Raw genomic sequence first — 27,378 nt, forward strand, 5'->3', positions numbered from 1 at the left:
CAAGCCGAGGCCAGAGTATTCCGATAACAACTGTTTGATTTTCTTGTTCTGTGTTACACTTCAAGGCAGTCAGCTGCTTTGTGAGCTCTGTATTCATCCTGCGTTGGGTATCTGCCACGGCAGCCACTCTGAACAGCATTGAGCATCCTTATAGATCATCTCTGGAACCGACGCACCAGAATAAACACATTACTCATCTGTTTCCTGCTTTTAACTAGTAGCTGTGGATATTGTTTCAAGTCAGGCGTGACTTCACAATTTTGCCTGATAACCGCATGTGGGGATGTAGCGGGGATTCAAGCTCTTTGTGGACATAGCAGGGCATTGTGGGTAGCCCCCGAAGGGAGTTACGGCTCGGCAAATATTTGAAGTGCAGCTGAACACTGTTTACCTCGGCTGAAGGTTCGGCGCGGAAACTGTTACTGCTGAATTATGCATCATCACAAAGGAGACAGAGCCACAAGTGTCAGTCAGAGAATTTTTAAATTCATATCACAGAGGTTCTGGTGGTATAAAATGTGCAATTGTTTCTACTTGCTTTATTTTGCAGTCATTTTAAAGAGCAATTGGTTTTAAAGACAACCTGTGAGAAATCAATGAAAATTGACCAAAGGGAACCAAATGATTCCAAACTAGAGACGGTAATATTCCTCATTTGTTTCAGTTGTTGGTGCACTTTGGGTTCCAGTAAACAAGACTAAACACACAGTCTGATTGCTTCACATCTGTCAACATGTATTTGCATACGCTACATCTGCATTTTCATCATTCAAAAAAAAAAATCCACTTAGATTTAAAGTACAAAGGACGAGAACATCTAGCACATGAGAGGGAATATTAATATTAAAGAAGTGGGACTTGAGAAGCTGAAAATTGTATGTTAATGTAAAATTATGTTAACTATGATTACAAAAAGGGTCCCATAAAAGGGTAAGTGAAAGAACCGACGCTAAAACGTGTTAATTTACAGAGTGCAATCACAGCATCTTACAAAATATTCTGTTAATAGACCCAATATTTTTGCTGTCAAAATGTATTATTCAATATCAGTGCATCCCAGAGGAATTGGATTTGCACAGGATGTTTATTTGGACTCTTGGTGCCAGCTTCAATCAAACAGGAGAGATTAGAAAATAGAACAGCTTTCTCAATCACTGTAAAGGCCTTTCACTGTGAAATTGTGTCTTTTGGAATCGTGCTAAGGCTGACATCATTCTCAGATTAAAAATGTTTGATATTGAATCTGTTCGGTAGGAAAACTTCCACATCTCACAGGTGACTGGCTTTTGTGCAGTCAAGTAAAAAGTATGATCTTCTACAAACTGCAAATCAGAGAAAAGTGTCAAACGAAGGGTTTAAATTGACCAGAAGAAAGCACATGTACATCAATATCTCTCGGAGGCCTGGTTGACCCATGAGGCCTGCCTGTAATGAGTTCAGTGTTCAGTCTTGCTGATTGGAAAGCAGCAGAATTGTTCACGGGTCCACGGTGGGAATTGTGCTGACCTTGTTGTTCCTGCTGATGCGGCGTTCGGGCCGCGGCCTGGGCAGCTTAGTCTGGATCAGCTCCTCGGGGGTGTTACCCAGCGGGGGCAGCAGCCTTTTCTTGCTGTTCCTGGTTTCAGGTAACCACTGAGGGGGCAGCTCAAATGGTCCAAAGCCAAACTGCGGTGAGTCCTCTGCTTCTGTGGGCGTGGCGGGAGCCACCTGTGACGAGGAGGCGTACGCACACGTGTGCGCCGGAGAGGCTCGTGGTGCAACCGCTGAAGCAGGGGCCTCTTTAGTGATGATGAGCCCTCCTCCTGTCCCCTGGAGGGACTCTTTGTTGGAGCCACCTTCACTTCGGACGCTCCCGAGTCTTGACCGACTCTTTTGGTCATCTTTGGGCCCTGAGCAGCTTCCTGGTGCTTGAGGAGGAACCTCATTTTCTACGTCCTCCTCTTCTTCCTCCTCAGAGGGTTTGAAGATCTGCTGCTGGCCGATGTTAAACATCTCCAGAAGTTGGCTCCCTGAGCGGCCAGCTGTCTCCAGTCCTACAGGCTCTCCTATCGGCCCCTCTGTCCCTAAAGAGGCCAGACCTCCAGTGGTGACCACGTTACGGCGGCTGTAACGTCTATGAAGCCGTGCCAGCAGGTCCAGCCAGCTGTGGCGCGCCGAGCGGTTAACAGTCAGAAATAAGAGTGGGTTGGTGAGCAGGGAGATCTTGGGCAGCCAGAGGGCTGTGAGGTACAAGGCGACAGGCAGCTTTTCGGTCTCTGCTAAGATAGTGCGGTAAACCACCAAGGCCCCATAGGGGGCGCTGCAGGCAGAGAAGGCCAACACCACCGCCAGGAGAGTGGCATGGAGTTCAGCTTCTCTCTGAGAGACATACGGGATGGAGATGCTGTTCTGGGGAGTCCGCAGCGCCGCAATGATCACCTTCTTCTTCTGGCTGGCACTGAGTGCTCTGCGAATCAGCAGCATGAAGAGGAAGACCAGAGCCAGAGGCAGGATCACCGTGGTGAGGTTGTAGATCAGCACGTACACCATGTGGCCCAGGGAGCGGGCATGGTCGTCTGAGCAGGACGAGGTCACGTACACATCTGTCACGTTGGTCACAGCAAGCACGGGGAAGCTGGCCACAGCTGCGTGGACCCAGATGTAGATGACCAGGTCTCGAGATCTCGCGTCTGAGATTTTCCTCTCTAACGGGTACAGCACCGAGTAGTACCTGCAGACAACAGCACAACAGTACCTCAGCTTAACAACTTCAATTCAAACCTTTTCAGGTGTTTTATGATGATTAACATGGAAATACAGATATAGACGGCAGGATAATATACCTTGGATGTGCCAAGAGCACTGAAACAAATCACTGTGATACTAAAACCTTTTTCCACTGTTCAAATATATAGTCTCCAATGAAGAAAGTTGGCTAAAACTGACACAACACTCTCTGACGGAATGAGGGAGTGCAAGTGTAAAATGTGAAAATGTAAAATATTGTGCATCCGTTACGATAGCAGCAAGACATAAAGGTAAGGCATGCAGGAGTTTATCTAATAAAACATGGAGACAGCTCATTTATTCTACAGCTTCCAAACTCATTTACGGAAGTCTGTTTCTGCTATGTGGGATAAAAATGCATACTAATGTCTTTGTTATGATACAATAATGAGATACAGACTCATAATCATGACAAAACTAAGATAGAAATGGCATATAAACCCATAACTAGATGAAGAGTTATGATTTGGGGAAATTAAATCTTATATGTGGTACAGATTTGTAATGTACTGGCAACCTGGACAGGATGAACCTCGACTCTCACACAGGATCAGGAGGAGTCATAAGATACTTGTCATAAATATGAGTAACTGAGTCTCAATTATAATGCATCTTATTAAAGAATAAGTTATATTAGTATGATGCAAGGAAGAAATGACCATCTTAATCATATTTGAGATGTAGTATTAACAAACAAAACATACATAAAGATACGTGATATCATAACAATATACTCTTTTTAATGAGGTAAGACTAATAACTGGACGTGAACCAGGCTTCTGCTCAAATGATCTTATTATTAAAATAGGTAACAGCAATGTATGATACATTTTCTCGTATGTAATGAAAATAAGTCTCGACTATATCTTTAAAGATCAATAAAGTACAACATCAATAAGAAACCAGCCACTCTGAGGAGCTTATTCAAGACTCTTAATGACTCATATGATGATATTTCACATTGATAATTTTTCCATTTATCTGTGGCATGATAATAGATGCAGAAGTAAAAGTGTGTGGTGTTTAATGTGCACCCACATCACTGCGTCTTCTGCTGTCTGCATTACAGACAACAGTATTCAGAGTGTCTCATATCCTTTTGTTGTCCTGTGATCATAAACAAATCACAGGAGGGAGTTATTGTTTCCGCAGACCGGCGCTTCTCTGCCACTTTATGAGCGTGTGTGTATGAGCCCGCGGTATCAACCTGCCTGTGCAACCGCAGCCTTGATTACCCTTCCCGAGAATAAATTATTCATCGGTTTGGTATAATTCTAACTGTAGTTGCTATGGAGGCATCATAATCTTTATCGGAGTGAAAGCAGGGTTGAAGCAAGGCAATATCAGCACAAGATCTGACTTCAGTCGTGAATAAGTAAATCAACCTCATCTTTAAAACTGATAAACTACACTCAGTGTGCTTCTGCTCATTTCTTCACATTTTTATTTTTAACAATAACAATATTCATTCATCACCTTTTGTGAAGATTCACTTGGGGATTAATGGGGAGACTTAAACTGTTGTTTACTAGTATGATCATGATTAACAGGGAAAATGGAGTCAGAATGCTGGTGAATATGTCAAACTTTGGATAGTAGTATGTTTTGGAAAGCTCAGAGAAGCAGATTTCATCGTTTTAATTAAAAAATTGCTGCAATCAACTCTGATTGCATAATGCAAAACATTGCCCAAGTGTTCTATTATTGCCATTTTATGCACTTTCCAGTCTTTATATTAGACAAAGGCAACGTATGAGGATTGCGGTTGGGATTATTTTCTGGCTAATGAAGGTGGAAAAAACATTGTTTACAAAAAAAATGACAGTAGCTTTAAGAAGAAGAGACAGTCTATGTGGGCAGCCGCCATTTCAGCATTTAGTGCTGCAGGGCAACTGGGACACATGCTCCATCGATTGCAGTCCTCCACCCCCTCTTATCCTCTCATCAGAGTGCAGATGAAGACAGAAAAAGTCTCTTTTTCTTTCCACAAAAAAAACCCAACAAAAAACCTAAACAATCTGAGCTGCTCCACGTGGGTTCCTGCACTGAAGGCTCAGGACTCCAGCTGACTCAGCCTGAGCTACATATTGATAAAATTATCCAAAGAATTGATTAATTGATTTACAATCCAATTCTCTAAAGTGGCCCTGCCAAATACTGCAAAGTGAGTGGGAGGTCCCTGCTGGCTGTTTTCAAACACATATTTCAAAGTCAGTGGCTGTGGTTGCTCCCCTGAAGTGAGCAAAACACGAAACCACTCGAGGACTTAGAGCCCTTTTTGGGATTTTTTTTTTGTCCTCTTTATTTCAGCACTGATTTCAATTTCAAGAGTAAACCGCAATCCTCTCTGAATAAAAGAAAACGTATTATTCCTGTCCTTATTTCCTACTTTACCCAAGTGTACAAACAGGATTCTAATGTCAGACGTGTTGTGAGTTGACCTGTCGAGTGCGATGGCGCTGAAGCTGAGCACGGTGGCCGAGCAGAAAAGCTTATGCAGGAACTTGAGGGCCTTGCAGAGCAGCAGTGTGTGAAGCCACCAGCAGCAGCGGGGGTTTGCTCCGAGCGCCACGTCGAAGGGGACACACACCAGGCCGGCGCAGATACCCGAGCATGCCAGGTTCTTGATGAATCGATTGGTGACGGACTTGAAGACATTGGTGCAGCAGGTGCACCAAATCACTGTGGCGTTGCCTGTTGGGAGCGACAAAGACACTCAGATCAGACACACGTGCAGGTTTGACCGGGTGGGAAGACAAATAACCAAAGAGATTTTCTCGGCATCAAACTCCTCCGGTTTCTAATAGAGGCTTCCAAAGAAACCAGGGCTTCGCGAGGATATTTGAAAACTAACGCAACCAGTTTATAACACAACATGCAGTAAAGAACAAAAAGGTGTGACACTTGCATGGTTTTACAGGCCATGTGACTGGTGGGTTTGTTTCAGGCGTCATTGAGAAGCTGCCACAGATCTGCTGGATTAAGACCTTCTCACATGCTTCACGTAATCCCAGTCTGACGCACTAACGTCGAGATCAGGGCTCTTTGCGAATGTGGTTGCACGTTTTGGGCAGATCAAATGCCTTCCTGATTGCACAGCTTGACGTACGTCATTAACACAAAAATTGTGACCTCAAGATGTTCATTTAAGTTCTTTGAAGTTCAAGTAGACTTTTAAGAGATTAATTAGGTCTCATAATCAAATAATTATTATTATTTCTTACATTTTTTCATATAAAATTATAATTATTTCATTATGAGAACTAATTAATCTCTTGAAAACCCTTCATTGTTGCATTTACACGAAGAAAAGGTTCATATATGTACTATATTTAAATGTATTCAAACAAAATCTAACTCGTGAATGAAATTTAAAAAATAATTAGAGAAACAAATATAGCACAACATTGCATTTCAGCTCCTACTTTACAGTATAATATCAATGAATTTACCTGTACTGGTTAAAGGCATCATTATTTGTCATTATTTAAGGCCAACTCGCAAACTGATTCAAATTAAAGTCAACTCGCAGGAAAAACATAGTGATGACAGTTCAGTGTGACTTAAAAAAAACAATTACAATCTATTTGTTTATCTATTTGTTTGATTCTTACATTTTTCTCATCTTTTATTATCACTATTGCCTATATTGGATATATCAAGAACATAGTTGCAAAGCGTTGACTATATATGCACTGCATGAAACAAAAAATGTATGATACTTTAAAGGTGTTTAAAAAAGAAGATGCTGATGAGGGCTCCGCAGGCAAATCGCTCTAACAGCAGAGTCTCGATCTCTTCGTTTCCCACCATGTTGTGAGGACTGTCAGCGGGATACTGCCTGAGGACTTGATGTTACACAGAGGACGCTGTGTCTGGCAAATGCAGCAGCACTCATAAACAATTCAGATTCTCATGACTATTTGTAACACACTTGTTTTGTATTCTCTGCAAGCCGAGTGCAATGCTTAGGTTTGGACCAATGTCAAAAAATGAAAAGAACAGATCATCATCAAACAGATTGGCTCCTCTGAAAATATTTTGGCCGTTAAAAAAAACAAACAAACTGTGTAAGCTGTACATGGGGGACAGTGTGTACTTGCAGAGACGTGTGAAGGAGCAATGCATTCAGGTGTCTTGTCAGGTGGAAAAGAAAAATTAAGAATAACAGAATCCCACCTTACAACAAGTTTAGAAGACACATTATGTGATTATGTGTGATTATGTGATTATCCTGGAAGTCTTGAAAGGACCTACGTCTGTCACAAATGTAAGATATTTTGATTTCTCTGCAGTATAAAAAGATTAAACCTAGCGGAAAAGCACAAGTCTCGGTGTAAGGCTATCCTTTTTATGTTACTTTCCTAAATTTACACCGAGACGATAATAAAGACTCGTGATTACAGCTAAAACAAAGTACTTCATTCTATCGGAGGCGCACTGACTGATGTCAGGTCAGAGAGGGCCAAGGTGATACCAGCTCCTTCAAAAGTAATTACCAGTGGAGTGTTAGCTGTGCTCCCATTGTCAAAAACACAGTAATCTGTCATTTGGTGAAGAAGAAAGCCGTTTGGTCTAAAGGTTATTATTTTTTGATCTCTCTAATTCTTGAAAAAAGATGTGCCTCTGTCAGTCAGATAGAAAGAGACACTTATCATCAGTCAACATGAAATAATTATACAGTTCCCGTTTAAAATTCCTTTTAAAAAGCCTTCCACGCAATGAAAGTCAAGTTCGATCCGGAAGCTTTCATAGAATACGGTGTTTTACTTACTTTAAGTGTTACTGCAGGAGTAATCTTTCCAGTATAAAGAAGTAGTAAATAATAAACTAATTTTTTTCCTCTGTATTCTGTGATTCTGACTTGTGGGTGATGAGGAAATTCATGGAAAATTCAGTGTGATGAGGAAATTCACAGAAAATTCAAATGCGGTAATAAATAAAGTGTTTCTTTTTTGATTGAGTGATCTAAAAAAAAAAAACACATTTTGTGCAAAAACTACGAGCCCATCCTGAAAACATTTTTAAATTGAAAAAAAATGGTGATTATATTTTAAACCATCGTAAATTTATTTGCAAAAAATGCAGCATCACAGAACTGTCAGCCGCAGGCATTGTTGCAATTGTTGTTTATTCTGTTCTGTGAGTCCATGTCAAGTGTAAACCTCTCATTTTACAAAAACTGACATTTCTTTCTGGGGTTTTATCAGCAACATACAAACATACACCAGCGCATTTACAAGTTGTCCAAAATGAGGTAATAGAAATGACCAGATTATTATCGTAACTGCAATAAATGCACAAGTACTGAATTGTTGAGCCCCATCTACACGGAGACGCAGACGTTTGAATTTACAAAAGGTTTTCCATGCAAACAACACTGCATCAAGAAATGTGTCTGTCCAACAAAATGAGGAGGAGAAGATGTTTGTAAAAGCCAAGAAAAAAAGCTCAGTAGCTTCTGTTGCCTTTATCCACCATTGTGATGCTGTTGGCAGAGTTCAGAGGGAGAAAGATCTACCACATCAGCGTTTATACATTTTAATCGGTAAGGGCAGAGACGCTGAGCGAGACGGTTTGAAAGTTCAGCACTGATGCTTTCTGAAAGAAGATGCAACCATCAGTCTTTTAAACTGTGCGCCATGCTGGACCAAAGGAGTCTGACTGTTTAAAATACAATATAATTGCAATTGATGCAATGCAAATTTCAGAGCAAATAAATATATATATTGGGAGAATTTTCATTTCACTGTTTCTAAAGTGGCACTGAAACTCTTGGCCCAAGTGACCATATTTGGTAACTTTGTTAACGTGCTGACTTACACTGTTCTGAAGTATGATGTATTTGACTGGATAACACAATATAGGAACAAATAATGCAATAATATTCTTCAATATTATTGAGATAGGCATTATTTTTTATAACAGCGTAATAATCACTGTTTGTACTCCTATTGTCAGTCAGTGCATTTGCTTGATGCATTTATCAAAATATAAAATATATTTTGGGGGGGGGGGGATGTGTAAAATATGAAATAAAAAATCTAAATGTGACTCAAAAGGTTCTATTCAGTGATCTATTCTTACTTCAATAAGCCTCATAGGTCATACTGGGTGTACTTCTTTCTCTTTTTATTTCATATGCAAACCCTAGGGAATTATGGCATTTCAACCAAAAAGCCAATGTTGCTGTTTTTTCTTTGAGGAAGAATTGTTAAAATAAAGAGACTGATCACCAGAAGAAATATACCTTAGAATTAGATCAAATAAATTGATTCATAAAACTCACAACAACAACAAAAAAAACATCTGCCTTAATTAAAATGGAGTGGTTCATTTAACCTCAGCAACTGTAGAAAATGTCAAATCACTCATCATTTCCTTACTCATGGTCTCCCTATTGATAACTAATCACTGTAAATAATTAGTCCGGTGTGACCGGGGCTTTGACAGGAGACGTGTGACGGGCTAACTACAGCACAGCTCCAGTGGTGTCATGTGACAACTTGTTACTGGCTGCAAAACAAGTGCTGCATGTGAGATCACACTTACAGCACAATATGTGAAATTAGAGGGAAAAAAACAAGTTCTGTTGCATTTACAAGGAATTCCCTTCAGTATGAAATCGCTGGCTTGTGAACACCAAGTTCCCCACAAAGAGTCGGCTGTGACTAATAAAATATGGTGTCCTTGTCAGTGACTTTCATCCGACCACTGTATATGGCCTCCCTTCCTTTATTGTACGAACATGCATTGTTTCTAAAAACCTCATTGTCCTTCCAAGCTTCCAATACTCACCTGGTACTTCAGGAACACCTTGGCAACCATAGAAAGAGCAGCCAATAGGGAGAAAGAGCGAACATAATAGTGGGGTTTTTTTTGCACTTAACAAATTGCGGTGTAACTAAAGGTAGCACCGTGATGGACAAGGAAAAATAGCACAATCTTTTAAAAATGCTTTTGTTCGGCTTCCAATTAAGTTGTCTCATCCATGGCTTGGTGCTAATGAGCTGCTGTTTTGGGCGTGCGTTGACAGAGGTGAGGTACGTTCAGGTGTCTAAACATAGTAACAAGAGCTGTTTGAGCACGAGGTGCTGTTAGAAGCATTAACACGTGTGACAGCTTTTAAGGCACATCATGATGGTGTTAAACCTACTTTTGTTTGAGGTCTTTTTATGAACCGCCGAGAGAACTGGAGAGCGAGCCCGTCCACGTCATTCCTCACGGGCCTGATTACGACGGTTGAAAATGTCAACCACTGACAAGTACATTATGACATATTAATCAGATTAACAGTGTAAACACTGACCTGTGCTTTATCAGTACAGTACCGGGTCATTTCCTTAGCTTATGACTGGGGAAGTTAACATGCCAGAGAGTTCGTTTTAGCTGCTGCCTTACAGGATCATGTGATTCAACATGTTGGATTTGGCACCAGTTTTGTGACGGATGTTGGAGGCGAAGGGCCACATAGAGGTGACATTACCTCAGCGGTACTCGAACCAGCAAGCTTGGTCACATGCAATGTTTCTGATTTTTGCCAAGAAAAACGTTTGGCAATTGAGCTCAAATTCACTAATAAGTTATACATTTCACGCAAAAAAACGAATGCAGTTTTGTGCACAAGCTCCATCCCTGAGAGGATCTCGCTAACGCTGCTTGTTGCCTGAGTGAGGCTTTTCATGCTAATCTGTAGTATGAATAACAAGTAATATATGAGGTTGAGGCTGAGGTTTCTTTCTCACACCTGTACATTAAATATGAATGTTGCCAGATCTATGCATATGAATCATGTGAATCTTGCAAGCAAACATGTATACAGTAGGTGATGTAGAGATTGACAATGCTCCAAGAAAATTGCTGGGATTTTTTCAAGCAGCCCCACTCATTTTTGGGGAGGGGGAGAAAAAATGAAATTAGATTAGATTCTCTCAAGATTTAAAGTGCCTATATGAAATAATCAATATGGCTTAATTACTGTCTGAATGTCAAAGCAAGGGTTTTGCTTCAATCATGGGAGCAAACCATTTTTATACTCAATACAAACGGTTTAAGTTATTCAATTTTAAAATACAAAAGCATTGGTTAAAACTGATAATCCATATATAATCTATTCAATGTGTTCTTTCTCTTTTGATTACTCCCTTCAGCTTTTGACAGAATGGATCATCTGCCTCCATCTCACCGGTCTCCTGCGTCTGCTACAACAACCGCCTCCATCAATTTATCCTCCATCACTCATGTTCGAACCATCTCTCGCTTCGACTGTATATCTTTAGCTTTATCTAAACTGCTCCTCCAGAGCTGTCATGATTATATTGTTTAATCTCGATCATTAACAGTTGTGTGTTATGTCGTGTGACACAGTAACTCTATCGGCAAGGAGTGAATAAACAATCTTATATCTTATTTATTCATAGTTTGTCGGCATAATCAATTAGATTTATTTCCACATCGTCAGGACAAATTTGCAAATGTAAGACTGAGCATGACCGCTGGCTTATTTTTGGGTCTAATAAAAACAATAAAGAGCTGGCTTCGTAATAGTGAAGTGGATTGTCAAAACTAAATGTATCTATTGAGGATTCTAGTGTTAAAAAAAGGGAATTACTCTCCAAATATAAATGTTTTGTAAATCTATGTTGTTTCAGTGCAGATAGGAGTTTAGAAGACAAAGAGCAACTTGGACCTGTCATTGTAAAGTACGCTATGGCTATATAAATGCCCCCACGCCATAGTGATAAGGTCATCAAGTCAGAGTCGGACTACAACAATCATGTGAGGAGCTTTGTCAACTTTAACAAAAGCAACAAAGTTGCTGAAGAAAAGGGCTAAGCAGGAATAACATACAACTTTAATTCCATTCATTACTATTAGTATTGGTAACAAAAATACTAGTTTTGTTTGAGGAATGTCTCATGAAAATCGAATATACAATGTAGTAAACTGGTTTCTCTGTGTCACAACAGCAGCTCTGACCCTTTCGAGCATGAACTCTAAAAGACCTCTGAGGGTGGCCGGGGGTATCTGACACAAAGAATCTGACACAAAAACATTAGCAGCAGACCCTTTCAGTAATCCAGCACGCAGTCAGTCTGAGCCTCCGTGATTTAAATCTCCACAGCTGATCATAAGCGCCCCACACAGCCGCCGCTTTCCAGACATGTTCCCACCCTGTCAAACAGCCGTAATGTACCAAAGTCCCTCTGGTTTAACACCCATTCTTCCCACTCCTGACACGCTGTCACCTGAAACGCACTCACTGGATGTTTTCTCAGGTACATCTGTAATTTGTCCAATGTAGTGGAAGATATTTGTCCCCAAAAAAAACTTTCTCTGATGCAATACAAGTGAAACCAGAGGTCATTTAATTGATCCAGATTCAACTCAGCTCCATTTTCAACAACAGCTCTGCACATTAATACCCTGTTTCACTCTGTTCATCAGACATCGAGGCGGCATTTCTGATTAATATTCTCAATTTTAATCAACACATCAAAATTATTGTTCACCAGCTTTGAAAATGTTCTAAAACCCACCCCGCTTGTCACCTTTAAACCATTTAGATTACAACAATTCTTTGTTCTCTTGTCTATCCAAATCAAACGCGAACAAACTTCAGCTGACACACTGCTCACTAATGTGAACAAAACAGAATGATACATCAATCCAATTTTAGCTTCACTGCACTGCTTACCAGTACATGATAGAATTGATTTTAAGATTGCAGTCATTACTTTTGAGGTGAGGATGGGACTGGCTCACTTTTATTCCATATGAACCAAAGAGTAACCTCTGAGGTCATTCGGCCTCTGTTATTGATACTCAGAACAACATTACAAAACAGGGGTGACAAATCCCTTTCCGTGAGTACCATGGTGCTTGAAAATGACCTGCTGGAGGAAATTATGCAGGCCTCATCCCTGTCCTCTTTTAACTTTATACGGAAAACACATCTTTATAAATAGATCATTATGAATCCAATATATTCTGTCCAAATTGAACGTTCTTTTTTAAAGGGGGTCGTTGTTCTGTTTTGAGCTGTATTGGGTTGTTTGAACCTTTTATAGAACAGCCGTTAAAATAGATCTTCACCATTTATTGTTGTTGTTGCTGTTGTTATTATTACTATGCTGATGTGTGATTCAAATATCACATTCACATGTCTGCTAATTTAATGGGCAAAACATCAGATACACCACCTTATCCACCACTATATACTACATCTAAACCTTAAGTTAACTAAATAAATGAATACCTGTATTACAGCCCCAAACAAAACTTGTTAGTATAATCTTTTTCAAATGTAGTATTTATGGCAAAACTGTTGTAAAGGGGGAAATAGCAACAAATTGTTCCAGTCTCCCTAATGAATTAACTGGATAAAATATATACAGAGTATTTTTTTTAATCTAATAACTAATCAGTATTATCAACTTGAGTCTCATTACTTTTTATTTTATTTTGGTGTATATATTTCCCTCTACTGACACCAAATAAAGAGAACCAATAATAGTTTTCCTAAAACACCATTTTTAACATCCATTCATGTCTTGTTTTCTTAACCCTGCCACATTGTTGTGTGCAGGAGGTGGTGTAGAGTCAAAGCAACAGTCATTTGGTCATTTTTTTGCCACTTGTGGTGTCAATTGCACCGTGTTTCATCATCGTGCACACTACAAAAAGCCTCAGCCGCTCACAGAAACCACAACAGAAAGAGTCACTGGAGGTTCGAGTGTATGTTTTCTCTGGCTGGGAGAGGTGGTGGCACAACCACATTTCTGACAAATAATGCATTCATTCATAGAGCTAATTTTAAGGGGGGGATTAGGTTTGTGGCTGCTGATGAAATGGAAGGGATGTTAAAACCAGGACTGTGAGAGCTTGATGTGCTAGTAGTCCATCAATGCTCACTGCTCCTTCCCCAACTCCATCACCATCAGCAGGAGCAGCCTGTATTTCTACCAGCAGCAGCAGCAGGGGCAGTTCGAACAAAGACAGGAGCTTTACTCATGCATGCAAGGTGACATCTGCCATTTGTCTGTTACAAAAGCAACGTCAATCAAGTTTACAGCCCACCAAGATGTTGTTTTTTGTCTTAATATTGTCATCCACCAGATTTTCACCTTCAATTATTGGTCATTTGAAACGGTACTACAATAAAGTCCGACTGTGTCATTTTTCTATTTCTGTTAAATTAACCACCAAATGAATCTCTCAACGTGAAACACCCAGTCAGGCTCCCAGGTGCTGAAGGAGGTACGAAGTCACTGAGTTGAATGAACCTATGTAACAGTCTTCAAACCACTTGGGAAGACGTTTTGAAAGCAAATGGCCACATTCACTCAAATGATATATCTGAAGACTTTCACCATCCATACTATGTTATTTGTCAAAATAAACAGGAGTGACCAAGGGATGTGTTGAGAGTGATATGGTGGGTATTTTCGCTAGAGGTGCTTCAGATTGAATAGTAATAGGGCAGTGCCACAGGGTTTGCAGTTAGACTGATCATATATGACACGTTTCAGTTGGAGCCTTGAGGGTGAAGCCAGGAGGGACCAGCTGCCTGTCACTGATGGTTTGAATGGTGGATGACAGCAAAATAATGAAACTATCTATAATTTTTTTATTGTATATTCTAAAAGATCCCAAGCTTTAAATCAATTTAGTGTACAACGTCTTTGAAGATCTTCCATCCATCCATCTTCTATACTCTTTTTTTTTTTTTTTTTTTTTCCCCCAATTCAGAGACCTGGAGCGCTGGAGCTGCCACCAGTGCATATTTACACCTCCAGTTAATATAGAATGACAAGTCAAACTCTGTGTGACCACTGGAGAATGAATCTGCCTGAAGAAAACCCAGGAGGACATGGGGGGGAAGAAAAAGATCCACAAGGAGAGGCAGCCAGCAAAGACTCAAACTGAAACCATAGAACTAACCACTACACCACCACGATGCTCCTTTAGAGATCTTATATAGTCACCTTTGTTTCTTTATTATTGAATGAGAACAAAAACCTATATGATCAAGATCCAAATCCTGCTTCCCAGGCAGTCTTTTTTTTTTTTAGCACAGGTGAAGCTGCTTGCTAATTGTTGGAAACTGCTTCAGATATTTTAATCATCCAGGCACAAAAGATGTCCTCACTGAAAGGTGCTCATGACCCAGATTTTTAGAGTCAAACTACTGAGGCTTCCTGGAAAATAGTGGGGGACGTTGTGTCTATGTGTGTGTGTGTTTCATTAAGCCACACGAAAGCTGTGCACAGATTTATTTCATTATTTATGTTTGTTATCAGTATGTATCTCTGGACACATCCATGTGTATGAACGCACTTACCGAGCAGTGAACCGATGAGGATGAAGACCTGGACGGTGGTGGTGAAGTCCCGGTAGGCTTGCTCTCGGATGAGACGCTGGTCCTCGTCCGGCCCGGTCCCTTCGGCAGGCGGGCTGCCGTCCCACCGCGTCGACGGACTGGACGCGTTGAGGAGATCCATCCAGAGGTGGGCTGCTGTGAAATTGGCCGCACCGTCCCCCACCGTCGCTGCCCGGCTTCCACTCTCCATGTCGAGACTCACACCGGGGATCCACACGGCGGTTTTCCTCTCTTTTTCTTATTTTTCTTTTCTTTTTTTCTCTCCTTTTTTTTAAGAAAGCAGGCAGATTGGAAAAGCCATATCTGACCGGCAGTTTCTGCATGTAGAGATGTTGCCTTAAAAGAGGGAAATCTTCATTTCACAGCTTGGATGTGAATGGAGATGCAGGGTGGACATAAAGCAGGCATTGCGCACGGCTGCCAGCAATGACAGGGTGCTTTGGATATGGATATGACAGATAAATCAAGAATAAGAGAAAAATAGCATGGTCAAATAATCAAACATCAACGCATAAGGAAATGGAGAGATGGGACGAGTGCTCGATAATGTTCCGACGCGGACGCATGGCAGGGATGACCGGGATCCGTGCGCAGTGTGGATGGATGGATGGCCGGATGGATGGATGCATGCATGCATGCAGCCCTCTGACACTTCAAACCACACTGGCTGATTGTAAAGTGTCCATTCCGGGAATGAAGCCTGCAGCACCGAGAACACCGGACCATCACCTCTTGTCGAAAAAGAAAATATATATATATATATATATATTGTAGCTGACAGGCTTGTTACTCCTGCTGTCGCTGCCAATCGCACTGTCAGAGGCTATTTATTGGTAGACTAGTGTGGGGAGACTGCGAGTGGATATTTCACAGCATGAGGTGCAACACTGAAGAGGAAAGCCCCTCCTCCTCTTCCTCCTCCAACCCACCCTTGGAGTGTTGAGAAACTCCACTCAATCTTGTGAATGACGGTGTGGCTATAAATACTCACTGATATGTATTGATCCGATTTGTAATAAACATCTATTTTTAAATACACCACATCAGATGACACTCCACTTGTTTTGTTTTAAATCATGATGTTGATCTAAAACAGTGGTCAAATGTAGGGGTGGGGGTATTAGGTGGTGCATTCTGATGTCCTTGGCTTGAGTCTATGCTTGGGAGCCTTTCTGTGTGTGGTTTATTTTCTCTGTGTGCATTGGTTTCCTTCTCTCATTGCTCTGGATGTCTCCTGTCTTCCTGGCCTCAGCCTATCTTATGCAACCTAAAGTTTTATAAAGCAGTGGATGGTGGATTGCATGAGGCGCCTCCTATACATTGCCGCTGTTGTGTTGTTCAGTCTGGACTCTCACAAGTGTATATCACATTCCTCTCTGGGTCGCTAAAAATACCAAAAAGAGGTGAGGGCGTACTTTAGCAATGCACAACAAACTCATGTATGACCCCCGTTTCAATAAGAAGACAGGGAATAAGGATCCAAAGACACCCAAGATGAAGCTCTGTATGAAAACACCTTTTCATCCCAGGGCTCGTCACAGAAGATGAAGGTGACACCTCATTACAACAACTGATGACTCATATTGATCTGAAGACATGCCTGCGACTTAACACCGAGTTCAGCAGGAGGAGGGGGATCCCTGCTTGTCGGACTCGTCTGAATCATACTCTATAGGTTTTATAGTTGAAAGAAAAGAGTGAATCCAAAATCATCAAAGTAAATCCACTACTCTTGCAATGAGCCAAAAAAGAACATGTTTAATGGCAAACAAAATACCTTAGCAAAACTGTGCGATCTAGTCAGGACGAGAAAATCAAGGTTCAATTCCAGGCTTGGGTGATATCCCAGTTTGCATGTTCTCCCTGTGTGCACTTTTTATTTTGGTATTCAGTATGTTCATTAAGTGAGTATAGTAGAAGGTGGATGGTTGCATGACTTCTAATAATTAGATTAGATCAGACTTTATTCATCCCACAATTAAATCAGAAAAACAGCAATTTCACATTGCACAAAATAGTTAAAGACTACTACACATATACTACTACACATATTTACACACAGAGAAACTATATCGATTATATATACAAATACATTTCACTTTATATATACACCAGTTGAAATGTTCTATTTATACAATTGATTATTAAAGAGCCCTCACATGCTAAAACAAATATATGTTCTTACAAGTGGTCATTCAGAATAATACACGGGAAACAGGAGAAGGAGAAAACATTCACAATTAACATGAATCCTCCCATCTTATTAGTTACCGATTAAAGCCATACCATGTGCGACACATTCTGAGACATTTCAGTCTGGAGCCTGGGAAATGTGGGTCATTCTCCCAGCAGTCACACTAGAAAAAGCGAAAGTGTAATTAATAATGATAATGGCAGCGGCCGGGCTTCTGCTCTTGTGAAACAGTTTGATTTTGGAACTAAGGAGTGATGAATGTGCTTGGTGTAGAATAATCCAAAACAAAAGTGTTCATACAGTATCTTTTCATGCCCACCTCAACAGCTGCATGTGTTAAAAATTACCGGTTGTGTACATCTCTAACATCAACAATCATTCACTGATGTTTGACAGACTTGATGCAGCATTGCTTGCTAAGAAGAGCTCTTGTGCTGCAAGTGGCTCTTGAAGAAAGCCTGAACTCTTTCCCATAGGTCCAGCTGAGCCTCAGAATGAGCTTTTGGCTCTCCTCCAAAAGACACAACGCTCCCTACAGCTGCGTGAAACCCAGTAGGACAATGAGGCATGTGAGGGACATCCAGAAAGTGTCCAGCATTTGGATAAGAAACCACCTGAAATGACTCTTTGCCATGATCTCTGAGGACCGCAGCAGCATGCTTGGCAAAAAAGGCACTGTTCCAGTTGTGGTCGTCTTCAGAAACGGCAAACAGGAACTGGCAGCTGGCACGTTCGATTGGAATCAAAGACGCTCGGTTTTCTCCTGAGGTAGGGTCTGCTAAGGCATTGCGTATATCTATCAGCCCAGAGTCTGTGATTGTAACATTCTCTATGACAGGTTGGAGGGGGGGTATTACCATGTCTTTATAATGTACAGGAATCACAGTGTTCGCAATGCAGCCATTGATACAGATCGTTGCTGAGATCCCAGACAGAAAAGATGCCATTGATAAAGCCATGCCACCACTGTGAGAAATAGATATGACGCCAACCCCGGGTCCTGTAACCTGAACAGAGAGACAATGTGTTCATAATTCATTGGATTTTTGTTGTAGATAACCCTAACCCTGCAAATAATTCCTTCTAAAGGGCATTTATTGTCACATGTGTTTGCAGATAAAATGGGGAAAAAAACACACCAGGCAGAGACTTATAGGGTGAAAAGGTGATGTGTACATAAGTCACTCAGACAGGTCAATCTCTGTTGTGTTCCTCCAAATAAAAAATGTCAAATTAATAGTGTTCTGAGGAGGTGGGGACACATCTGTGAATGACACTGCAACCAATATGGATAATGAAACCTGTGCAAAGTCCCAATCTACACTCACGAAATTAATCTTAAACTTGAATTATTGCTTGAACAGATCAGGTTTGAAGTCTAAGGCACGTAATTATATGCATTTCAGTACAGTGTTTTAAGCTGCAATTACATATATTGAACTCTGAAACTCGCTTGGCTGATAAAATGTGAAAATCAACAGAAATACTATATTAAGCAATCACTTAAAAATAAAAGTAAAAGTTAATCAGCTCTAAAATAGGACAATCATTCAATCATTCAATAAATTAATGGCGGTAATTTTTAGATGTATGTTCAAATTAAGTCATGGTACTATTTGTCCAAGACTTATCCAAACCCCCATCAAGCAAGCGGAAAAATTGTAATCGTATAAACCTGTTTAACACTCTAATTCCAGAATTCAACACAGCATAATTCATCATTGTTTTAATGTACACCCTAGTGTTCTGAAGAACCTAACATTGGCCACTATATGTTTCAGTCATTTTATTTCAAGTGGAAATTTTAGCTGAAAACCAAAAACACAAACAAAGTGTAACAATCAAATACTTAGAATGTATAGTGTTTGTCTTTATAGTTCATGAGTGCTTTAAGATGAGTGTTTTTGTGACCGTAATTATCACAATTGACATTTCAAAATGTCAGAACCTTTTGAGTTTATATATGATGAGTGCATAAAATAAGGAATAAATTAATGACTATGTTTAGTGACGCGCATGCAAACACACAACTGCAATATCAAAGGATGCCAGTAGGTGGCAACACTGACAGTAAATACAAATATGTTTCTGCTGTAGCCCCACTTCATTCTCACTTTCATTGTTTAGACAGTACATGATACTGTATGTCTGCAAGAGATTAAACAGGATATGTGATTTAGCAGCTTTAATCTTAAATACTAACCTCTGGTCGTGTCCTCAGATATGTTACAGCCTCTTCGAAATACTCCAAATCAAAGTTTTCTGGGTATTTTGGTAAATCCTGGTAGCGGTAATAGGCCAGTGCCAGGACAACATATCCTTTACCTGCCAAGAGGCTGGCTCTGGGCTCCGTAAGACCTCCACCAAAGGTGAACAAATCCAAAATTCCTGGAAATGGACCCTTTCCTAAACACACGATTGGAAAGAAACTTCAAGTTAAATAATGACAAAACTCAGATTTTCTAGTTTTCTGAGCTCCAGTTCCACCATGATATCTCTGACCTGGTGGTATGAAGAGGACTCCACGTAATCTGCCGTCTTGCAGTGGTATTCTCTTCATTCCCTCGGTCATGTATCCTCTCTCGTTGGTTTCAGTTGCTAAGAGCTCACCAGTCTCGCCATTCAGGGCTTCGAACTCCACCACAGCTGGACTGAGCACAGTCTTCTTCTGGAGCTTACTGTGTGGTGTGTCTGGCGCCATGGACCAAAACAAACCCATTGGCTCAACGCCCCTGTAACTCCCTCCCAGAGAAGGTGAACTGCAGACATCCACCAGGCCAGCTTCATCTGCTTTGTACCGGGCAGAAGCTCTGAAGACGACTCCTTTATCATCAACCAGTTTGGACCTCAGCTCCACTGGTTTATGAGGAGCCAGTCCCTCCACTTTTATCTGCACCAGTTTATCAAAGAGACAACGAACGCTGGGGAGAATTTTCAGGCGGGCCTGCGAATACGCCATTTCAACTGGTCAGGATAGTAACAATGGATCACTTGGTCTTTTGCTTTGGCTTTGATTGCAGTCTTTCTGGCAATGTCGTGGTTTCTCTACATCTGCCAAAGAAATCAAAGGGGGAAAAAAGGGGGAAAGAGTACCATTAATTTTACACGGAGAAATCCTGTCTTTTTCATTGAGGGACAATAAATGATGCCCCATTCATTACAAAATAAAATGCAGATATTGTATAATGTCTGTGAGGGATTTTACATACTGACCCATGCACACGTTTTACATTAAATAGCAGACTTTTTATAGTGGCAAAGTCAATATATAATAGTACTGATGTATAATAATAATAAATATAATATATAGAATAAAATATAGAGAAGAAGAAGAAGAAGAAGAAGAAGAAGAAGAAGAAGAAGAAGAAGAAGAAGACAATATATAGAATATAATAATGATGTACAATAGTAAATGTAATGATTCAAAAGCAGTTGTAGTTCCATATTTGTGAAATATGCAATGTGCTAACAATGTTGTTGAGTACAATATGACTTGCGATAAATAAACAAACACTTCAGTCTATGATCTTGATTTCTTTGTGTTGTGAAACTTGATTTTACACACAACGTGTGAGTCTGCTGTTCCCACAAGCAAGCGTTCAGAAGTCGGGCAGTTGCTTGTATAAGTCATGAGTTCCTGACTCCTGGTTGTTTGTGTACATGTTAACACAAACTGGGGCAGTAGGCCTCCATCTGACTGGACAAATATGTTGACAGATGGAAGATAAAGGGGAAATATATGAGACGTCTAATCTAAGAGTTGCAAGGAGGTGAAGGCAAGCCCAGCTGATTAGACGCAAAACCAGGACTCTCAAGTCAAACAAGAAGAGACATAGTCACACAAACACAAGGAAAGAGAAACCTCATTTACACAAAGGGTGAAGAAGAAGAAGAAGAAGAAGAAGAAGAAGAAGAAGAAGAAGAAGAAGAAGAAGGCACACGAAATTTGCTCTGGAATCTTCGAGTTTAAGTACCGGTAGTCATTTATTTGATAAAAATTGATTTTTCAAGAAAATTCTAAACTTCAGCCTTACATATGAGTATTGACTTTACATGCGAGGCAAAAACTTGGAGAGTTGAAACTTAAGTCACATACAGGGTTATTTTCGGTAGTAAGTGACTTTCCATTCATCAGAATACATGTGTATTGAAAATCCACACGTAGAAAAGAGGGAAATTAGGTCAAGTAACGTCTGATTGTTAAAACTAACCACCCAGATCAGAACCACGAAGACAATAGTAGAGGTCTTCAGTCTGGTGGAAAAGAGACGGGATAAATCACATTTGGCAAGCTGAATGTCCTGACACTTGACGGCATGTGATCAACATTTTGGAGCTAAAGATAGAAATGCTGTAACGATGTTCAGCTGATGGGAAGAGGTGCATACAAGGACAACATGACAGTACTGTTTATCTTGGTGAAAGTTCGTTGGGGCGAGAGGTAAAGCAACCGGCAAACGCCACACAAAAGTTACTGGTAAAAGTACCGAACGACTTTGCAAGCTTGAGTTGAACTGCAATTTTTTTTTCTTGCTTTGATTCAGGACAACTCGAATAAATACAGTGTATATACATTATTTTTTTTTTAACAAAGATCCTAACAACTCAACACTCGATCAAATTGACAACAATCATGTCTTGCCAGTACTCACCGAACCGGAAGTGACTAAGAGGACGCAACCACTTTCACAAAGAACGGGGGGAGGACAGAAGTTTAACACTAACTTGTGTTGCTGAGTGTTTGTGCTGTGATAGTATCCCTTTTTTTTGCACCCGTAATATCAAAATGTTATGTTATTAAGCGCGTATTTCCACTCAAAATTTAAATCTTTCACAAGACCCGAACGAGAATAGCTCGTAGCCCCTATATGTAGTGTAACTGTCCATATTATTGAAGACTTATTAGTTTAGTCTCAGGTGAGAGTGTGAAGCTACGAATGCAATAAATCATATGTAATGAATAATAGTAAGAATTTCAAAAATCAATCTTGACAGGGTATTTGAAAATATAGTAGAATTGCGTACCCATACACTAAATTATTAAATAAATGCAGCCACGAGGTGTCACCATTGTCACAGATTTAGCCCTGGGAAAGGCTTCCTGTTTGGATTTTGTCATTTTCCATTATACATGTATTCTGTCGTCCTCAGCACATATTTCACCGATTTTGCTCGTGGAGTACCCCTACCCAACATGATTTAGATGTCCCCTTGCTCCAACACACCCGATTCGAGAAAATAGGTCAATATAAATCTCTGCAGAGGCCTGGGAACTACTTCTTCATTGAAACCAGGTGTATTGGTGCAGGAGAGATTCTGAAACATTCAGAGCATTGGGTCCCACGGGACCATCTCTGGAGTACACTGAACACGTTGTAACCTATGGTAGGTAGAACATGTCCTTTCTTTATCATTATAGGCAGCAGGACAGGAACAATGGGCTTCTGATAGGAAACTAATTTACACTGAAGGTCGTTTCTTGTGAATAAGATGATCTGATTATGTCCCACCGCCTAACTGTATATATTTTCATTTTAATGAGCAAATTCACAGGATCCATGCTCTATAGCCATTTGTGCATCTTCAGGGTTGTGTTAGTATTCACGGATATTTTTATTATAGAAACCCAACATTATGGCACAGTTAGTAGGTGAGAGTTTCTCCTCTGCTTGAATTTTAAAACATCTATAAATGTATTTTAAAACAGATAGTAACAGAGAGGACCCTGAAGGCAGGACATGGGTGAATTAATAAAAAAACAAAAAAACAAGGTGGATGTCAAAGATGTAAAAATGACTGTGAAACAGTGGATCTCACAGATATGCAGTGAAACAGAAACAGATGACAATATTGTGTGAACTTGAATCTTGATAAAATGCTAAAGCTTTTTTTTTCCAGATTGAAGCATCATGACAGCATTCAGGTCTTCTGTGCCCTTCTGGGTGAATCCTACACTTCAAAGGAAACCTCTTTAGTCATTACTGGAGTATTGATTCCTCCCTACTTTTAAAAAGTTCAGATTACTGATGCAATCTAAGAAAATAAGATACGAATTAATATATAATATGAGTGAACTCATTCTTCTAAATCTTCAAAATCTTGACTGCAGTTGACCAATAGATAGATAGAAATCTGGTGTATGTCTCCCAGTCTGCCTTATGTATTTTATCGATCCAAAAAAAATCCATATTTTCTTCAGTCTCTGGAGAGCCATTATTCTATAAATGTGCATGACATGATTGATTCGATGTTTACTGTTCTGTAACTGTAAGGTGTTTGCAGTAGTCGATGAACTCTCTGGGGATGTGGCATGAAGGCAGGAAATTCGAAAAAAAACAAACAAACAGTCAGATCCTCTTTCACTGCACCTTTGCAGTGATGCATAGTGTGGCTGTTGACATTATGAGTGAACCACTTTTAGGTTTAATAATTGTCCTTTACTTCTCCACTGTGTGAATGAAAGTTTAAATGTCACCCACTCATTCGCCTCAATCCTCCATCTGCAAGTGCATTATGTAAATATTAAACAGCAATGTATATTTCATAACAAAATACGCAATAGTGGCGTAGGACATTTAGCTCATGTTTTTGTCCATTTATCACTTTTACAGTTTAACACCCACTCATCTCAAAGAAAATCTAATGGCTCTGCACACTGTGACAATGTACTTTTTTCAACCTAAGGGTCTATAATGAAACAAAGCAATACTGGGTGGTCTGATAATAGGGCACGGCAGACACACCACTTGAAGTTGTGTTCAATAATGCAGTACTGGTAATGATGTTGTGAATGCAGTAAGAAGTAAATTGTGAAATATTCCTAAATATTGATATGGTTATTTAAATCAATTTGTAGTATCGCTGTAACAACCTACATTTGTTTTGTTTGTTGTTTGCTATGATTACACAAATGTCAACTCATATTACGATAAACTCAAAAATGAATTGCATGGACAAAAAATCAAACAAAAACCTTTTGATAAAATTACATTAAACATTATATAATTTTGAAAGATATGGAAGAGTTTTGGAAGATATGGAACAAATAAGTGTACTGGTGTACATGTTCTCATGTTTTGGCCTGCTATGTGCTTTGTCCCCATTGTCGGAAATGAACTCGAAGGAATATTTAAGATAACGATCCACAAGTCAGTGACAAGATTACAGAAAATCAGTCTGCTACAACACTCAATTCTTTTCAATCAGAACTGGGCTATTGTTTGTTCACTGTTGCCTTTGATTGAATCAAATTAAAGGTTGATTACAATGACATTGTGTATGTAATTTTGCAATTAAAATTTTAATATATTTGATCCAGTGTCCACGATGCTTTGTTTTGCATATTTGTTCTTTGGTGTTTGTAATATACTATTTTATTTGCGTAAAAGAGTGTGAATGCTGCTGGTTACAGTAGCCTTGGTTGTAATAGATTTTAAAATATTACTGGTCTTTAGAACTCAATACCTCCTTTTAATCTGTAGGCAAAAAATATCTGTAACAAACTCCCTGAACTGCAGGACAGCTCCAACTTTTAGTTATTTGTTCTGTTTGCTGCTGCCTTTTAGTAATCAAAGTAGGTATTTATCATCGTGACAGATATATGAATAGGTCTGTCTCAGACTTAAAATTATAAATCATAAACACGAGAACTTAGAGAAATGACACACCACACGTTCCGTTCTCTCATGTGCAATATATAATATTCATTTATTCTCTGCAATAATAAGAAATCTCTAGTATGTTTCAAATCACTACCAACATTATCTTGCATGAACACATACTATTTTCACAGTAATAATCTTGTTTTTATATATTATTTAATATTCATTATTATTCTTCCTTCTTATTTTGCTACTATTGTTATATTACCGTTCACTTGCTCCTTCAACAATGAAAATGTCTCCATTGCGGGACAAAAACATTTCTTATTATATACTTATATATGTTATGTTGCATTGTATCTCTGTAGCGCTGTCACTATTTTATTTCCTTTTCCTGATTTCTGTTTTGCTTTTTTATTATTCATATTTGCCAACTGTGCATGTTTGTAAAGCACTTTAAATTACCTTTTTGCTCAAATGTGCAATACCAATGTGGTTTGTTTATATTTATTAATCTTGAATGAGCATGAGAGCAAGCATAGTTCTGTTTCTGTCATGCCAGTTACAAAAACCTAAAAGTAATTGATGAACAGCAGTTGATAATATATCCTCCGCCTTGAGGCCGTTGCAGTTGTCATTGTTCTCAGTCATGATGTTTCAGCTTTTGTTCTTTTGTCCTCTCATCAAATCTCGTGCTTTTTTTATATGGAAGTCGCGACGTGCGCTTTTGGATCCGCCCTTTTTCCCGAGGTCGCCATGGAGACCGCGCGAGAGAGAGGCGGGCAGCCCCGTGGAGTTCTCACAGCGAGTGTTTCCGCTCACCTCAAATAAAGAGCTGCTGGCGAGCCGCGGACACGGAACCGAGCAGGACTACACGACGAAAGCAGGGATTTTTTTTTTTTTAAACCGAATCTTTTCACCATTCTGGCTTCAGTGGTTCCAATAACGTCACCATTAATGTCTCGAATGTGAACCGAGCGCGAGGAGGGCTCGCTACTGGTAACCTTTACGTTGGTGAGTCTTATCGGTTTTTTTGTTTTTTTCGCAAGCTAAGCACACATAGGCCACTACGAGCTCTCGCTCACCCTTTCGCTTTCTACTTAATACACAATAACATTGAAAATGTCCACAATGTGCCATCGTTTAACAAAAAAAAAAAAAAGCAAAGCCGCCAAGTGCCTGTCAGTTTTCTCCTTTTTTCAACTAACGAATGTTGTTCACCAAGCTAGCCGCGATCTTTGTTGTCTAAACGTTGTATTTTTGTTTATGTGAGCTCTGCCGTGTGTTCCAAGTTCACTATCCCACTTTGACAAAGTGCGTAGTGACAAGATATAAACACGAAATATCCCCAGTTGCTCGCCTGTCCCGTGTCTTAATAGTTAACAGCTGTTTGGTTACTGTATTATTACGTTCGGTCATGTGAACAATAAACCGTACAAGGAAGCGAGAGGTTCTCCTCTGTCGCATAATGGATTCTTTTATGACGCTTGTGTGGGAGTGGAGGTGGATCAGAGGTTTCACAGATATGTGTGCGTGCTGGACTGTCACTTTGGTGGAGGTTTTGTCTTTGTTTTTATTCGCGTGTGTGCGTGAGTCTGTGCGTGTGTGCGCGCGCGCGCGCTGGCAGCCCACCACACTCTTTGTTTAAATAGCTCGCAGTACAGTTGCACGTGTCGGAGCGTGTGACTCTGCTTCGGGCCAGCTCGTGAGCCAGTTGGCCACGTTACATCCAGCAGCCGTGATGTGCTGTAGACTGTTGAGGATCTGCGTTGCTTTCGGTCTTTCCCAACAGTGTAATTTCCCACTCCTTCGCCTTTGTTCCAGTAAAAGTTTCGGTCGTTTCCTGTTTGCAGTGCAGGGTAAAGATTTGACACTTGGCATTTCTAGGAGCAGGGAAGTCCAGATGTGAACTATTGTTGTGTTTACTCTAGAGAACAAAGTCAAGGGAAACATTGAAGCCCAATGTTCCTTCTTGAATAACAGTTTGTGTCTTGTGTGAGGCCCACAAGTGTTTTGATCATATCTTTGTTCAACTCTTTGTTGTTGTTTTGGGGCCAACGATATGGAAGTCTCAAGTCGAATAGTAGACCCTGAGTACAATGCCCTACACTCTTTTATCGAGGCAACTTATCACACAAGTTTTCATTTAGTAACAAATTAAAGAATGATAATTCATCTTTTACTCAATCATGTTGACAGAATAACAGACGATGGCCAGAAAAAAACAGTAACAACCTCATGACACCCTGTCTGTGTAGGTACAAGTCATAAAGACAATGTATTTATCCCTTCCCCATGCTTATTATAACCGTGGAGCAATTATAGTTCTCGTTTTAACACAAGAACATAATGTATTCACTGTAACTTTTGTTGGAAACATGAACTAGATCTAATGTTGCTGTGCCGTTTCCTGCTATTAAAACAATATTATATAT

General features: G+C 40.0%; 3 protein-coding genes across 3 annotated transcripts in view; 1 reads left to right on the plus strand and 2 right to left on the minus strand.

Annotated features, from left to right (window-relative positions):
- Positions 1-1,476: 1,476 nt before the first annotated feature.
- On the minus strand, positions 1,477-15,338 carry gpr176 (G protein-coupled receptor 176; the record flags this gene model as incomplete). The annotated part of the gene is made up of 3 exons (XM_080514391.1): positions 1,477-2,710; positions 5,208-5,460; positions 15,110-15,338. The coding sequence occupies 3 exons, from the start codon at positions 15,336-15,338 to the stop codon at positions 1,477-1,479; spliced, it is 1,716 nt and encodes a 571-aa protein (XP_080370517.1).
- A 1,788-nt stretch (positions 15,339-17,126) lies between these two features.
- Positions 17,127-20,365, minus strand: acot20 (acyl-CoA thioesterase 20). The gene is made up of 3 exons (XM_080513707.1): positions 19,845-20,365; positions 19,546-19,748; positions 17,127-18,349 (listed from the first exon to the last, which is right to left on the minus strand). The coding sequence occupies exons 1-3, from the start codon at positions 20,299-20,301 to the stop codon at positions 17,759-17,761; spliced, it is 1,251 nt and encodes a 416-aa protein (XP_080369833.1). The 5' UTR covers positions 20,302-20,365; the 3' UTR covers positions 17,127-17,758.
- Positions 20,366-25,785: 5,420 nt separating this feature from the next.
- Positions 25,786-27,378, plus strand: part of susd6 (sushi domain containing 6) — a 31,419-nt gene continuing 29,826 nt past the window's right edge. The window contains exon 1 of the mRNA XM_080513673.1: positions 25,786-25,957. The gene's annotated coding sequence lies outside the window, so the exon portion shown is untranslated. The remainder of the gene's footprint in view (positions 25,958-27,378) is intronic.

The sequence above is a fragment of the Blennius ocellaris genome (assembly GCF_963422515.1).
Source record: "Blennius ocellaris genome assembly, chromosome: 18".
NCBI classification, from domain to species: domain Eukaryota; kingdom Metazoa; phylum Chordata; class Actinopteri; order Blenniiformes; family Blenniidae; genus Blennius; species Blennius ocellaris.

Excerpts from the sequence above, each read along its gene's own strand:
- acot20 (XM_080513707.1), bottom strand. The coding sequence starts at position 20,301 with ATGGCGTATTCGCAGGCCCGCCTGAAAATTCTCCCCAGCGTTCGTTGT. Across the intron at positions 19,749-19,844 it reads AGTCCTCTTCATACCACCAG|GAAAGGGTCCATTTCCAGGA; the intron begins GTCAGAGATATC and ends TCGTGTGTTTAG. Across the intron at positions 18,350-19,545 it reads ATCTGAGGACACGACCAGAG|GTTACAGGACCCGGGGTTGG; the intron begins GTTAGTATTTAA and ends CTCTCTGTTCAG.